The sequence below is a fragment of the Rana temporaria genome, chromosome 9 (genome assembly GCF_905171775.1).
Source record: "Rana temporaria chromosome 9, aRanTem1.1, whole genome shotgun sequence".
NCBI classification, from domain to species: domain Eukaryota; kingdom Metazoa; phylum Chordata; class Amphibia; order Anura; family Ranidae; genus Rana; species Rana temporaria.
This window is the reverse complement of record NC_053497.1, coordinates 83724077-83738397: the sequence shown is the minus strand read 5'-3', so window position 1 is coordinate 83738397 and position 14321 is coordinate 83724077. Positions and strand designations below refer to the sequence as shown.

Genomic DNA, 14321 nt, shown 5'->3' with positions numbered 1-14321 from the left:
TTACACTGTTATAAAAGCTGTACACTCACTACTTTACAGTGTAGCAGAGTGTCATTACTTCAGTGTTGTCGCATGAAAAGATATAATAAAATATTTACAGAAATGTGAGGGGTTTACTCACTTTTGCAAGATAATAGTGTGAAGGTCCTTTTGTGATTAAAAGATCCTCCCTTTGAAGAAATCTGGGGTCTAATAGACCCCAGATCTCTCCTCTGCTCTCAAAAGCATCCAAGATCTGTTTAAACAAATGCTTTTACAAGCTGGTAATCATGGCTTGTAAGCAAACTAGAAGTGACAAAATCCTCATCCATTTCTGATTAATGAGGTCAGAGTGGGAGGAACCATGGACGTTTCTCTCACTCTGTCTTGGGAACCTGGTCGGACAGGAGAGCCCAATTTTACTGTTTTAACTTGTGTAATTCACAATTGCATAATGATGTAAGTGATAAAATGTATGTATCTCTTTAAAAAGAACAAGTATAGTGCTTCCCTATCCTATAGTATATGCAAGACAGTTTCTTTTTAGACATTTGTATGTATGTTTATTGGTGTACTCATTTGTCATATCTGTATCCAATTTCAAAACTGAAAGAGAGCAGAGAATCTCTCCTCTACAATGATAAATGGACATCTTTGTTGCTGTCTTAACAGGTATAAATCATGATCTAGCAATAGACGTGTCTGTGCCTGTATATAAGAACTTCAGTCTGTTTGGCCCAAATTGCCTTCCCAACAATATGCAGTGCCTTAATCTAGATTGGAATGTCGAAACCCAGGATCATCACTGGCTGTCTCTTAAAGGTATGGCAAGAAGCCCTGTTTTTAATTGCAAAGAAAGTGGAGTGAGTTGCTCCTATCATACCCATAATGTAATTTTGTTGTTTGAATGAACCCTTTTGTCTCTCAAAATGAGCCCCAGGTGTGTTCAACTCCTCTTTATTGCTGTTTAATATATTTTATAGAATCTGCATTATGTGCATTAAAGCGATTCTCAACCTTGGTTTTATAAAAGAGAGAGATTTTCAACCATGTATGTGTAACTCAGAATTGATAAAAAGATATTCCCGTGCTGGCCAAGTCTAAAAGGTGGGGTACTGCAGCAAGCACTGAAGGTAGTATTAAGACTCTGGTAAGGGTAAATGTAGAACTAGTGCTGCGCTGTGCATAAATAGGTGATAAAGTGCAAATGTGCTCACGTGACAGGTACACTTGAAAGGCAATAAGTGAATGGTCAAAATGGCATCAATAAAATATAAATAATCAGCTGTGACAGTATAAACGATGGACTAATAAAATGTCCAAATACTGTGAAAAGTGTACCACAAAATAGATGTGAAAATAAAACTCATAAAATCATCATCATGTGACATATGCTACCATAAATAGATAAATTTGCACTTAAATTCCATAAAAATGAGCCAAAAAAAAAAATGCAGTGCAGATAATGTCCTTAAGGTGCAAGCTGGATGGATGGCTGTGTGTGCACAGTAATCGGGGTGAAGGTGCTGGTGCTAGTAGTCAATCTCTGGTATGGAGTGCTAATGATAGGTGGTTGCTGGTTCTCCTTGCAACTTGTGGTATAGGTGTCCCCTTACCTTACCACTGTAAGGTAACCGCGTATGAGTGTGTCTTTCAATCTCCTGGTGGCTCCTGACGTCTCAGGCTCTGCTGGTATGTATCTTTACTTTGGCATCAAAGTCCCCTTTAAGTAATGTGAGGGGACTGTATAGTGGTTTTGTACTCCATTTTCTTTTTTAATATGCAGCGAACAGATGGAGTTCAAAGTTGTCATTGTCTTCTAGTTGCACAGTTTAGGACACTTTAATCCCTTTAATCATTATGAGTTGGTTATATGCTGGTGACACTGGCTAAAAAAACAATTGGCTGCATAGACCTCCACCTCCAGTTGGCTTAATTTTTTTTTTTTTTTTGCAAGTGTCCTTGTGTAATAAACACCCCCCCCCTTTTTTTGTCTCCTACTAAATCAAGCTTCCCTTCTATGGAGGTCCTTATCTCTATTAGCAACTGCACTGTAGCCACTGCAGCTTCCAGAGTCCTGTCTCTGAAGACCCATGTAGGCTGTATGCCCATCATATAAGGTGAAGCCTGAATAGGGTTAATTACTGGATAGTTCTGTCCACTGAATTTTTGTTGAGGTGGAAGTCCTTTAACTATTTAGCCCAGGTAGGCCCACCAATCCTTGGGACCCCCTTTGGGGTACATGGGACCTGACGATCGCATGCATTCCCCAAATTGGCACCTTTATCGAGGTTATGGAGGCTGCATACCTTCCATGCCTCTTCCTCTTTGCAAGTAGGAAGTTTGGATGAGCAACAGCTTCTGGTTCTCTGTCTGGTATATATATTTGCATGAAAGTTAGGTTATTAATATAACTTAGATTGCAAAATCTTCAGTTTTGCTCAAATTACTTTATGCAAAAATGAATACACACCACATCGAAAACTACTACATTTAGTACAGTATTTTGTATGACCTCCATGATTTGTATGGACAGCACCAAGCCTTCTAGGCATGAAATGAACAAGTTGACGAATGGCGACATATTGCAACATCTATCTTTTTTCCATTCTTCAAGAACGACCTCTTTTAGAGCCTGAATGCTGGATAGAGTGATGCTCAACCTGTCTCTTCAGTATTCCCCATAGGTGTTCGGTTGGGTTCAGTTTAGGAGATGTACTTGGCCACTGAATCACTTTCACCCTGTTGTTCTTCAGGAATGCAACAGTGACTTAAAGATGTGTGTTTTGGATCTTTGTTATGTTGGAAAAATGGATGACGACTAAGGGCACGAAGTGATGATGGGATGTTCTCTTTCAATATAGAGCAGTACATCTGTAAATTCATGATGCTATCAATGAAATGCAGCTCTTCAACATAAGCAATCATACAGCCCCACAGAAGGACACTGCCACCACCATGTTTCACTGTAGGCACCGTGCTTTATTTATCCAAAAACCATTTATATTGGTCTCATCACTCCAGAGTACAGAGTCCCAGTAGTCCTCTTTTTCAGCATGGGCCCTGGCAAATTCTATGCAAGCTTTTTTATGCGTGGGCTTTGGGAGAGGCTTCCTTTGTGGACGAAACCTATGCATGCCATTTCTCTGCAGTGTACGCTGTATTGTGTCAATGGAAAAAATCACTAGTCTGGCTTTCTACTTCTTTAATAAACTTGCATGCCGATTTTCTTCAACCCTTCTCCTCGGAAGACACTCGTGTCGAGGTGTTGACTTTCGTGGTTGGCCTGGATGTCTGTGAGATGGTTACAGTTTCATCTTTGTTAAATGTTTGTATCACTTTTGCTACATCATTCTGACTGATGAGTAAAGCTTTGCTGATCACCTTGTAGTCTTGTATAAAGAAATTTCACTTTCGTTCATGGACGGACACAGCCTTAGTCTTGACAAAGTGGGTATTGGCCTTCATTCAGGAGTGACTAGGCAGAAACTTATAGAAAGTGTTACACATCACTCAACATACAGTACCGCCCGGGGGGGCGGTGCTTCTAGGTATAACCCCTCTCTCTGCATCTCGCAGCTCAGTTTTTTTTTTTTTGCCTAGGAAAGGAGAATGACATGGCTCCCTTCAGGGCCATAGGCCTGGAGGTTTTATTTTTTATACATTTTTTTTTGTTTGTTCCTGTGTTCTGCGATCAACTGCCAACTGGGTGACGGGCTGGATTCCAGACTCTTGTAGTCTCCCCAGTTTCAGCCATCGAGCGTGTGCTGACCGTAGCTACGCGCTGGGTCATCCACGACATGCCCGTCGCTTTACGGGTGGTGGGTGAGCTACACGCTTCAGGACGCGCATATGACCGGTCTTTATGGCCGAGTCAGAGCGTGTCGGGCCGACAGTCGCCTCCGTAACTGCGCGGAAGATTGTCTGTCTGGGATGCTTCAAGCATAATCCATGCAGGAAGGGTAAGTAGTAATCCCCTGCTTTGGCAGGAGGACATAGCTAGACATTCCCAGGGATGTCGAGTAGGGGGTCCTATTCTAATTCCTTTCCTCCCTCTTCCCTCCCTTCCCTCCTCCCTGGGCTAGGCTGGCTACCGAGGGCCAGGGGTTCACCTGGGGGGACTCCAACTATGGACAGGAACTGCGCTGTACTCCACTTAGGGGGTGCTAGTGGGCTGCCATTAAGAGTGTCAGTTTGCTTACCTGTGTGTTTCTCCCTCCATGCTGTAGGCGGCCATTTTCCTGTGGTCCACGCCTGTTCTGGCCTCTAGCTGCCGCTCGGCGGCCTTTTTCTTGCGGTCCACACCGTTTAACAGTACGGCCGATTGGCGGCCATTTTGCGGGGGCTTTTGGCCTCTAGAGGTGTATTAAAACGGTGCAAGTCTGCAGAGTGACACAGGCAGCTGCAAGGAGCTGCTCAGTAGGAAGGGGACGGCAGCTGTGCGGTACCGTCCAGGGTGGTGAGCCCTCTGTCCAGGTACAATTGTTAGCATCTCTCCCTCATCTCTGTGGCAGCTGGGAGGGTGGGCTGTTGTACCTTGCCTTGGAGTCCCTGTGGGTCTTGGGCGCGTGGGTCAGCATGGCTTTTCCCCTGAAACACCTGAGCTAGCAATTGATGCCCCTGCACTTGATGTTTCGGACGCTATGTCGGCAATCCTAGATGCTTTTGTTGCCAAGGTGGGAACACGGGGGGTAAAAAGCACCCCTCCCCCGCAATCTTCTGGGGACAGCCCTGCTGCGGAGTCAGGTCCAGCTACGGCTCATGACCCTGGCTGTGATGTATCTGAGGATGTGGACCGAGATCAGGCAGACAATGAGGATGACTCCGGACCCAGGTCAGCACGCGATAGCTAAGTGACCTTATCACCGCAGTGCGAGATACTCTAAAAATAGAGCGGTCTGCAGAAGCACCGGTCCCCTTTAGGTTCCGTAAGGCAACCTGCACTGCTAAGGTGTTTCCAAAACTGGTGGACCAAAAGCTTGCCTTAAGTTCGATTAAGGGGCAGATTTCTGCCCTGACTGTCTTTTTTTTTTCAGCAACCCCTGGCGGCTCACTCTCTGGTGAGTACGTTTGTGTAGGGGGTTCGGCATGTGGCCCCTCCGGTCCGTCCTCCACTACCTCCGTGGGACCTGAACCTGGCCCTCTCGGTGCTTCAGAAACCACCGTTTGAAAACATTAGGGAGATTCCCTTGTTGACACTTGTTCAGAAAGTGGTCTTTTTGGTGGCTGTTACATCAGTTAGACGGGTTTCTGAGCTGGCAGCCTTGTCATGCAAGGCTCCCTATGTGGTCTTCCACAAGGATAGGGTGGTGCTGCGCCTTGTGTCCTCGTCCATCGCATCCTAAGGAGGCGGCATTGCATTTCTTGAACGTTGTCCGAGCTCAGAGTATACTTGTCTGTTACTGCTCCGTTCCGGAGGTCAGACTCACTGGTTCGGTGGCTGGTCCTAAGAAGAGCCTTGCGGTCTCGTCGGCCACCATCTCGAGGTGGATACGACAGATCGTGATTCAGGCTTACGCCATAAAAGGTCGGGCGCTCCCCTTTCCTGTCACGGCGCATTCGACCAGGGTTATAGGTGCCTCTTGGGCTTTCCGACATCAAGCACCTGTTTCCCAGGTGTGTAAGGCGGCGACTTGGTTGTCCGTTCACACTTTCACCAAATTCTACAAGGTTGATGTGAGTGCATCTTCGGATGCTTCTTTCGGCCGCTATGTTTTGCAGGTGGCTGTTTAGTCGTGCCATTGCTGACAGCATAAAACAGGAAGAGGTTTACCCCTAATTAACCCATCAATCCCCTCTTATCGTGAATTATTTCACATTATTTTGGTAATACGCTTGCCCAGGCTCGATCATCAACCTTTGTAATCGTTTTGTTAATTTTTCTCTTTATAGTACATATCAAATAGCAATTATACAGTACAAGTGCCACCGAAAAAACAGACAACAAGTGGGTAGAAAGGTTTTGACTACCTCACTTCCCATGGGTGCCCATCCTGTGAATACATCATACCAAGAATGATGGGTGTCTTTTTTCTTGTGACAACTGAGTAGTGGCTGCTTCAAGTTTACCCCTCATTATGGTAGTTTTTACAATTGCCTGATGTACTGTCAGATTTACATGTTTTAAGATGTTGCAAAGATTTATTTTGTTTGAGTATTTCTACAATTTTGCATCTGGTCTCTAGTAGATACTTTGAAAGTGTTCTGTGACTCCTAAAACATACTCGTTTATGCCAATACAATAATGAAACATTGGGGGTTATTTACGAAAGGCAAATCCACTTTGCACTTCAAGTGCAAAGTGCACTTGACATTGCACTTTGAAGTGCAGTCGCTGTAGATCCGAGGGGGACATGCAAGGAAAATAAACAGCATTTTAGCTTGCACATGATTGGATTATAAAAAACAGATGAGCTTCCCCTCATTTCAGATCTACCCCTCAGATTTACAGCAACTGCCCTTCCAAGTGCACTTTTGTGTGTGCAGCCTGCAAAGGCTGCACACATCTACATCTACATCTACATCTACTTCAGTTATATTTACTCCTACTTCTGTTGCTATGCATACCTGTTGTGGGCCTACTTCCAAAAAAACACATTATAGCCTTGTGGGTACAAAGTCCAGGTACAATTATTAGCATCTGGCCCAGATAATAGACATGGCTCAAACTCTGGAGACATATGTGCACAAATAAGGCCCTTATCAGTCTTCTGGCAGTCATCTAAGCTATAAGTGTTATTTGAACCCACAGCTACGACACTGGGGGACAACAAATTTCCACAAGAGTACATAGTTGCAAGATTGTTTGTTGAAAATTTAAAACAATTGGTGCATACATCATCATGTATGCACCATTTTTTTAAATTTCCAATAAACAATCTTGTAATTAATTATGTACAGAGTTGCCGGTAAAGTCCCCATCGGTACACTGGGGGGGTACCTTTTTTACTTGTGGCATTTTTTCACATTAAAGGCTCAGCATTCTTTCTCTGTCCATTATACATATCCATGGAGATAGTTGACTGGGTCGCCCCCGTATCGACGAGGAAAGGCATAGTGTCTTCCCCTACACAAAGAGATATATATATATATATATATATCTATCTATCGGCGTATACCGCTCACTTTTTTGCCCTGAAAATCAGGGCAAAATCGTGGGTGCGCGGTATACGCCGATGCCCGCTTTCCCGCGCCAAGTTTTGAATACTGCGCCGACATATACCGAGCGCAGTACTCGGGTATAGTCGGGCAGTCTCGGCTCCTTCCGCGCTCACGTCCTGGACGTACAGGACGTCAGCGCGAGAGTTGCCGACAATACACGAGTGTACTGCGCTCTGTATATGTAGGCGCAGTATTCAAAACTCGGCACGGGAAGGACGCCGCACCCGACGAAGAGGACACCCGAAGCCGCAGACGGACGCCGGACCCGACGAAGAGGACACCCGAAGCTGCAGACGCACGCCGGACCCGACAAGGCCGCCGCGCAAGACACCAAAACTAAGTACAAAAAAAACTTTTTTTTCCACAGGATTCGGGGCAACTTTAGGGGTGCGCGGTATACGCGGGAGCGCGTTATACCGCGATAAATACGATATATATATATCTAATATATGGATTATCTCTGCAGTGTTCAGAGACAACTGAGAATTCTGTAATAGTACCTTCAGGACACCCCTATTGTTGCTGACCTTGTGGCCACTGCAGGGGATATCTCACTCCTTGCTTGTTCTGGGAGGGTGCTATGGCTCAGGGTTGTGTGAGGGGAGCTTGTTGGGTGTTCTCCTGAAGATTATGCATCACATTCTGTCGCAGAGGGTATGGGCACTGAATTCCTCCAGTGTCCTTTCTGTCTGGAATTAAAACTGTTTTCTGCAAGCTCTTCCTCTGCCTCTCCCACCCCTTGCAATCTGTCTCTGAATTCCTTTCTCTAACCTTTCCCTGACTGGGGCGGCAATGCTTTAATCCCCCTTGATAATACATTTTAGTATCACTTCCTTTACTTTCAAAACAAGCTGCAGCTTCTTTTTCTAACATTTTTTCATTAAACCCCTTCATATTCAGACAAGGCCACTCTGAAATCAATTCCTTTACCAGAAGGCCCTGTTCTTGCTTTAATCCTGAAATAAATGTTTGTATCATCATTTTTTTCCCCATATTGGTTTCTGTAGTTAAACCTGCTTCTTCCTTCCAGACCTTAACAAACCTTTTCCACAATTCAATAATGCTCTTGTTGGATGTTTGCTTACATGCTGGATCGGGTCCGAAAGATAAAAAAAACAGCCTTGTCACCAAGACAAAGTCCCTCTATCATTTTCATATGGAACTCATCTTTGACCCTTCCTGGGGAAAAGGGTAATAAAAGCAGTAGTTCTCCATAGCCTCTGTCCATCCCACCAAATAATCAACTCGCGATTAACATAATAATTTGACACTCTTCCTACATATTCTGCATATTTACTAACCTGGGAGCCCATTTTCAACCAAGCCTTAAACACACTATAAGGATGCGAGAAAGCCACCGTACCAAATGGTTTCTCCTTTTCCTATCTCTACGTGCACGTATATGTGTGTTCTTTCAGACCCGCTGCTCTATGGGATCAGCTGTCAAATCTCCTTTTAGAGAGACATCCGACACTCTGGTCAACCACAAGAGTGCAGTGTCGGAGCACACATTCACAAATAAATGGTGTGTGTGTGTGTGTGTATATGTGTATATATATATGTGTGTGTATGTGTGTATGTATATATGTATATATGTGTATGTATATGTATATGTATATGTGTATATATGTATATATATATATATATATATATATATATATATATATATATATATATATATATATATATATATCTATCTTTAAGCATGCAGCATATAATACAAGCAATATACAGTTACAATGGGAGCTACCCAGCCATCGGCCACGTACAAACATGGCACCTTGTGCAGCTCCTGCAAAACTTGGATGCAGAATGCAAACTGATTAGTGCCAAACAAATCTTCATTTCCACCCTGTTTTAGGGACCGTGTTTTTTTTTTTAATGAAAAATTGATCAGAGCTAAGGTGTTAGAATGCACCAAAAAAAAAAAAGTGCAATTCATTCATCTTAGATTATCTTGCATCTCGCGACCTTCTGACACCAGTTTTGCTGGGGACTTTCAGAACCGGATGGCTGAGGAACTCCCGACAGAGCTCCGGGAACACACAATGACACCACACAAGATGAGGTCAAAACATGTTTGGTTTATTCGGAAGAAATCCTGAGCTTATATATAGTTAAAACAATAGGGAATATACTGTTTTGATACTGGTCTGAACAAGAGTTAGTCATAGGATGCATTCCAGCAGTGTTTACAAGTCAAAATGTTCTCAAAGGGAACTAGTTCTGCTGATTAGGCTACGAGTCATGCATAGTTGCACAAAAAGGGGGGGGGGGGGTGATTGTGGACAGTTGCTGAAACTGTCCTCCAACACACTCTCCCAACTCAAGGGAAGGTTAGTGGTCTATCTTGGTTATGATAGACAAACAGTCAGTATAAGTAAAAGTTTTTGTTTATCATAAAAGACAGTGACAAAGTGGGGGAGGGGGAAGGGGGTGAGCAAAGAGGAAGTGGCGAAGAGAAGGGAAGGGGGTGGTCGGGGGCAATGAAGTCTGGAATAAAACCCACCCCTTCTGTGGTTAATTTAACACTGCTAGAATTGTGTAGATGATTGCCAATTCTCTGACAAAGTTTTCTAATTGTTTTGCCCACATAATAGGAGTTACACCTGCATATAACATGAGGTAGATGACCCCCATCATACTACAATTAGAATGGAAGCGCGGTTCAAATAACTCTCCACTTGGTTACACAATCCTGGTGCCCTTAAGGATCCATGGACAATTGCCACACTGGAAGGTACTCCTCAAGATCATGGCTGTTGGTTAGCCTTTCTCTTAACAAGGCTCTCCGAAAAACGAGTTATGGGGTAGCTCAGTAAGCAAGTGCCAATGGTTGGAGAGTATCTTCCTTAATTGGAGGTGATGAGCAGAATATTTTGTAATAATTTGAACTGTTTCAACTTGTTTGGGCTTGGGTGAAGGGCAAAGTAGGAAACTTTGAGGATGGGCAATTGCACAATTCAATGCTCTCCTACGGTTAGTATGTGTATATCCTCTCAAAAGGAGCCGGTCACGTAACATATTGGCCTGTTTTTGAAAATCTGAATCGAGAGTGCCGTTCCTCTGTAGGCGCAAATATTGCATTGCGGTATGCTGCATACCAATGGTCGGCACTTGTTGCATGAAGCAACGTGTTTCCAGATGTTGGCTTGCGGTAAAGGTCTGTGCCTAGGGTGCCGTCTGGGTATTTGACCCAGTGGTATTTGCATAGTTAGATGAAAAACTGAGAAATATATTTGGCATAAAAACATAATTAACACTTCACGCCCTTTTAAAATCAACTGTCTGCTGGACACAGGTTTAATGAATAATTGGACTCGCCTATAGTTTAATTCTTAATTCGGATTTTGTTGTCTCACTTTCCTTTGTGGTGTATTCATATTTGCAACATGGTCTTTAAAGAATTTGTTAAGAAACATATCTTTTTGTGTGTGCAAATTGACAAATCTTGGTTGCAATCAATGGCCCACATTTGTGGGAGTATTTAGTAGTACAGTGCCCCATAGATGCTTTTTTTTTTTTTTTTTTGTCAGAGGAAGCTCACCTTGCCATCAACTTACTGGGGCTCAGGGCAATTCTGTTGTTAATTCAGCACTTGATTTCTGCATTATGTGGACACCCAATGAGAATCCAGTCAGACCACACCTCAGCCATCGCCTACATTAATCATTAAAGAGGCACAAGAAGTTGCACCCCTCAAAGGGAAGCTAACATGATACTCTTCTTGGTCAGAGATTCAGGTTCTGGCCCGGTCAGCCATCCACATCCTGGGCATGGAAAAGACAGACTTGGTGATCACTGCCTTAATCTGTAGAAATAGGCTCACCGTTGGGTGTTGTTTTGTGTTCAGATTTTTTTTTTTTTTTTTTTTAAGGTCCAGGGACCTTCTGGTCTTTGTAGTGAAAGCTCTTGTGACTTCATGGAATTAGTACATCCTGATCTTTGCCTTCCACTCTTCCAGATTATCTCTTGCCTATTTTGCAGTAGCCAGATGGAGGGCATTCCGGTGATCCTCAGCACACTGAATTGGCCCAAGAGGACATGGTACTCTGTCGTACTCGTGACAGGTACTGCTTGGGTCCTTCCACATTAATAAAGCCACAGTCCTGAGAGACATGGGCCTTTCGGATTTAGTGGTTCTCTTGAAAGTTAGGAAATTGACTCGTAATGTCCACCATTGCATCTGGAAAGCCTATTTTTTTTATAGTACTAGCTGAGAAACGTTCAGCCTAGAAAGTAATCCATGGAATCTATGTAGCTATGTCAGCAGGGTGCATGGGCTTTGCTGATTGCTGGGCACAAGCTTTCGTACTCAAACTGCAAGACTGAGCATGCACTTGGAATGCAGTTTGCTGAATTAAAACAAAAGTTTAATTGGGATTTAACGCATTTCATCCCCCCACTCTAAGGTGCTCCTTTAATAAAATTTCAATTTCCATTAAACAGTAGTTGCTGTGACAAAAAAAAAGAAGCCTACTGCTAAAAAGCAAAAATGCATTAAAGTGTCCCCAATTACGCTTAACATCCAAATTACTAAGCATTTTTTCAGTTTTTGAGGCATTTATAGTTGATTTATTTATGGTTTACACATTTTGTGTGTTTTCTATGTAGGACAGTTCCATGTCTGATTTTAAATGAATTCCAGAACCATACAGGAGTACAATTTGCAAACTTTAAAGTGGAAGTAAACCCTCCTATTGTTTTCATCCAAGGAAGCTGCCATCTTGGCCTCTGTTTGAGCTACAACTGCCATGATGCTGCACATGTGATCAGCTATGACACCAGCCATTGGATGGTTTTAACAGTTTGGTTGAGAGCACAACCAATGGGAGTGTTACATTCCTGTAAATGTAACTTTTTTTTAAAGCTGTTAAATGGATGGGTTTACTTCCGCTTTAAGAAATTACTTTTTACGGTTTTTATTTGAATTTTTAATTGTACGTTTATTCTTCCATACTGCTTTTGCATGTGATAAAATACTCTGGTTGCTAAAGGCCAGGCAAACTTTCTAAAACTGATCATTGGCATTAAATATAGCAATAGAAAGCCAACTAGACCTCTCTTACCACAGAGTAATCTTGAAGAGAATAGCAGTCAGATTAAACAAAAAAAGCAGCTTTTGTTCTCATGTTTGGCCGGGCATTACCAGTGCAGTCATTTATTGAGTTTGTGTTACATAGGAACATGCAATTATCTCATGCCTATGAGCATCTTGGTGCCCTTTTCTTTGTATGTTATTGATTGGTAGCCATACGTGTGTGTTTTTTTTTTTTTTTGTACAGATGAACTTGTGAAGTATTCCAGTGCACAGGATAGGCTGCATACCATATGTATCCTGGACATTTGCCACCTGGGAGAAGGAAAAGTGGAGATTTTCCTAAACCGAATTTACTATCCTGTCAGAGGGGAGTTGGCATAACTGTAACATTTTTGCTACCAAGTTATTGTAATAAACTTTGGTTTCTTGTATTGTTTTTTTTTTTAAACATGAAGAAATGTGTGTGTGTGTGTGTGTGTGTATATATATTTTATTTTTTTCAAACCTTTCTGTTTTTTAATCATGAGCCATTGGCATTAAAGACATCAATGTTCGAGCATTAAGCATCGGCTAAATTTTCATGTAGTTTTAATTATTGGTACTGCTTATACTATTGTATTTTATTTTTTCTTTCTTAGGATGATTTTTTTTTTATCGTATTCATTTCAATGGTAAAGTATGGTGTCTTTTCAATGAGCATATACTTGAATTATTAGTGCAGTGTTTACCCTGAAGTAATTATTTAATTAGAATTTTACATGATTGCAACTTCCATACTTTGTTACTGTACTATAGAGGTAATAGAGAGTTGTAGATTATCCACCAGAGGGGGAGCTCTATATTTGACTTGGATCTTGCTGTCCAACCCCCTGTTTACCAGCTGCTGAGAGGACGTAGGATGCATTTTCAATGGGTTGAACTACTCTGAGACTTGCACCTTGAGCAGGTGCTCTGTAGAAAAACCACTGTGCAGCAATGCAAAATGGTAAGCATAGTATGTAATGAGCAAGTATGATTGCCTTGTGTACAAATAATTAATAGCTATGTTTAGGGAACAGGTGTTTTAAAAATCTTAACACCATTTGATGATTACATCCAAGGTGTTCATATTTATATAGTTTACATATTCAAAAAATACATTGAAAGGACTATGCATTCCCATTTTAATAGTTATTTTTAGCATTTAAAAATTATTTATTGAAATAACTTTTGTGTAAAGTTGGTTTTTCAGTGATGGCACATTCTCTTTTCTCTGATGACCAAAGTTGAAATCAAATATTTTTAAAAAAATTGCTGTTACAGTTAAACTATTTTTAAAATACGTTTTTAATTGTTCCTCTGAATTTTGCACCTTTTTTATGCTTTTTGTTGTATGCAGTGCATACAAGAGCATTTTTAGTGTATATTCGTATTTAATATTACATTATTTTTTCAGCTTGCTTTTGTGTGTATTTATTTCCCTTTATGAAAGGCTGTATTAGGGGCAAGTTACTAATTGCCTATTCAGTGCAAAGTTGTGATAGTTTCTAGTTGTGCTTGGGTTAGAGGTGTACCTTGTAATTTATGAAATGCTCTACAGCAGGGATATGCAATTAGCGGACCTCCAGCTGTTGCAGAACTACAAGTCCCATGAGGCATAGCAAGACTCTGACAGCCACAAGCATGACACCCAGAGGCAGAGGCATGATGGGAATTGTAGTTTTGCAACATCTGGAGGTCCGCTAATTGCATATCCCTGCTCTACAGCCTTTGGCTACAATTGACCACCCTGAACACCTCTGCAGGTTATACTACAGGTGAACAATTCGACCTAGTCTAGGGTTCAATCCTGCCTGTTGGACAATGTTGCATTAGCAGTATAGTGATGAGACCATAACTCTGCTCGTGCCACCTTCAGTGTTAAGCTGCTGCACTGTGGAATAGAGCCGAGTCCTGGTTTACTTCTAGTGCTCATCCTGCCTCTCAGTCTGAGTGCTCTTATACAGTGGATTACAGGAGGTGGCTATTTAGACCAATGCATCTACTTTTGCCATCTGTTTGTAAATTGTATTTAAATTGTTTATATATCTACATGGATTTCAGCTTGAAGTATACTCATTGCAAAAAAATGTATTGGTTTTTACTAGGGATGTCCCGATAC

At 42.2% G+C, this 14321-nt stretch overlaps 1 protein-coding gene across 1 annotated transcript in view; it reads left to right on the top strand.

The window, feature by feature from the left end:
• The window catches only part of RADX (RPA1 related single stranded DNA binding protein, X-linked), a 98321-nt gene extending 84572 nt beyond the window's left edge, over positions 1 to 13749 (top strand). Inside the window, 2 exon segments of the mRNA XM_040323822.1 lie at positions 652 to 801; positions 12426 to 13749. Of these exon segments, the coding sequence (XP_040179756.1) occupies positions 652 to 801; positions 12426 to 12562 (287 nt within the window). The 3' untranslated portion in view covers positions 12563 to 13749.
• The last annotated feature ends 572 nt before the right edge of the window (positions 13750 to 14321 follow it).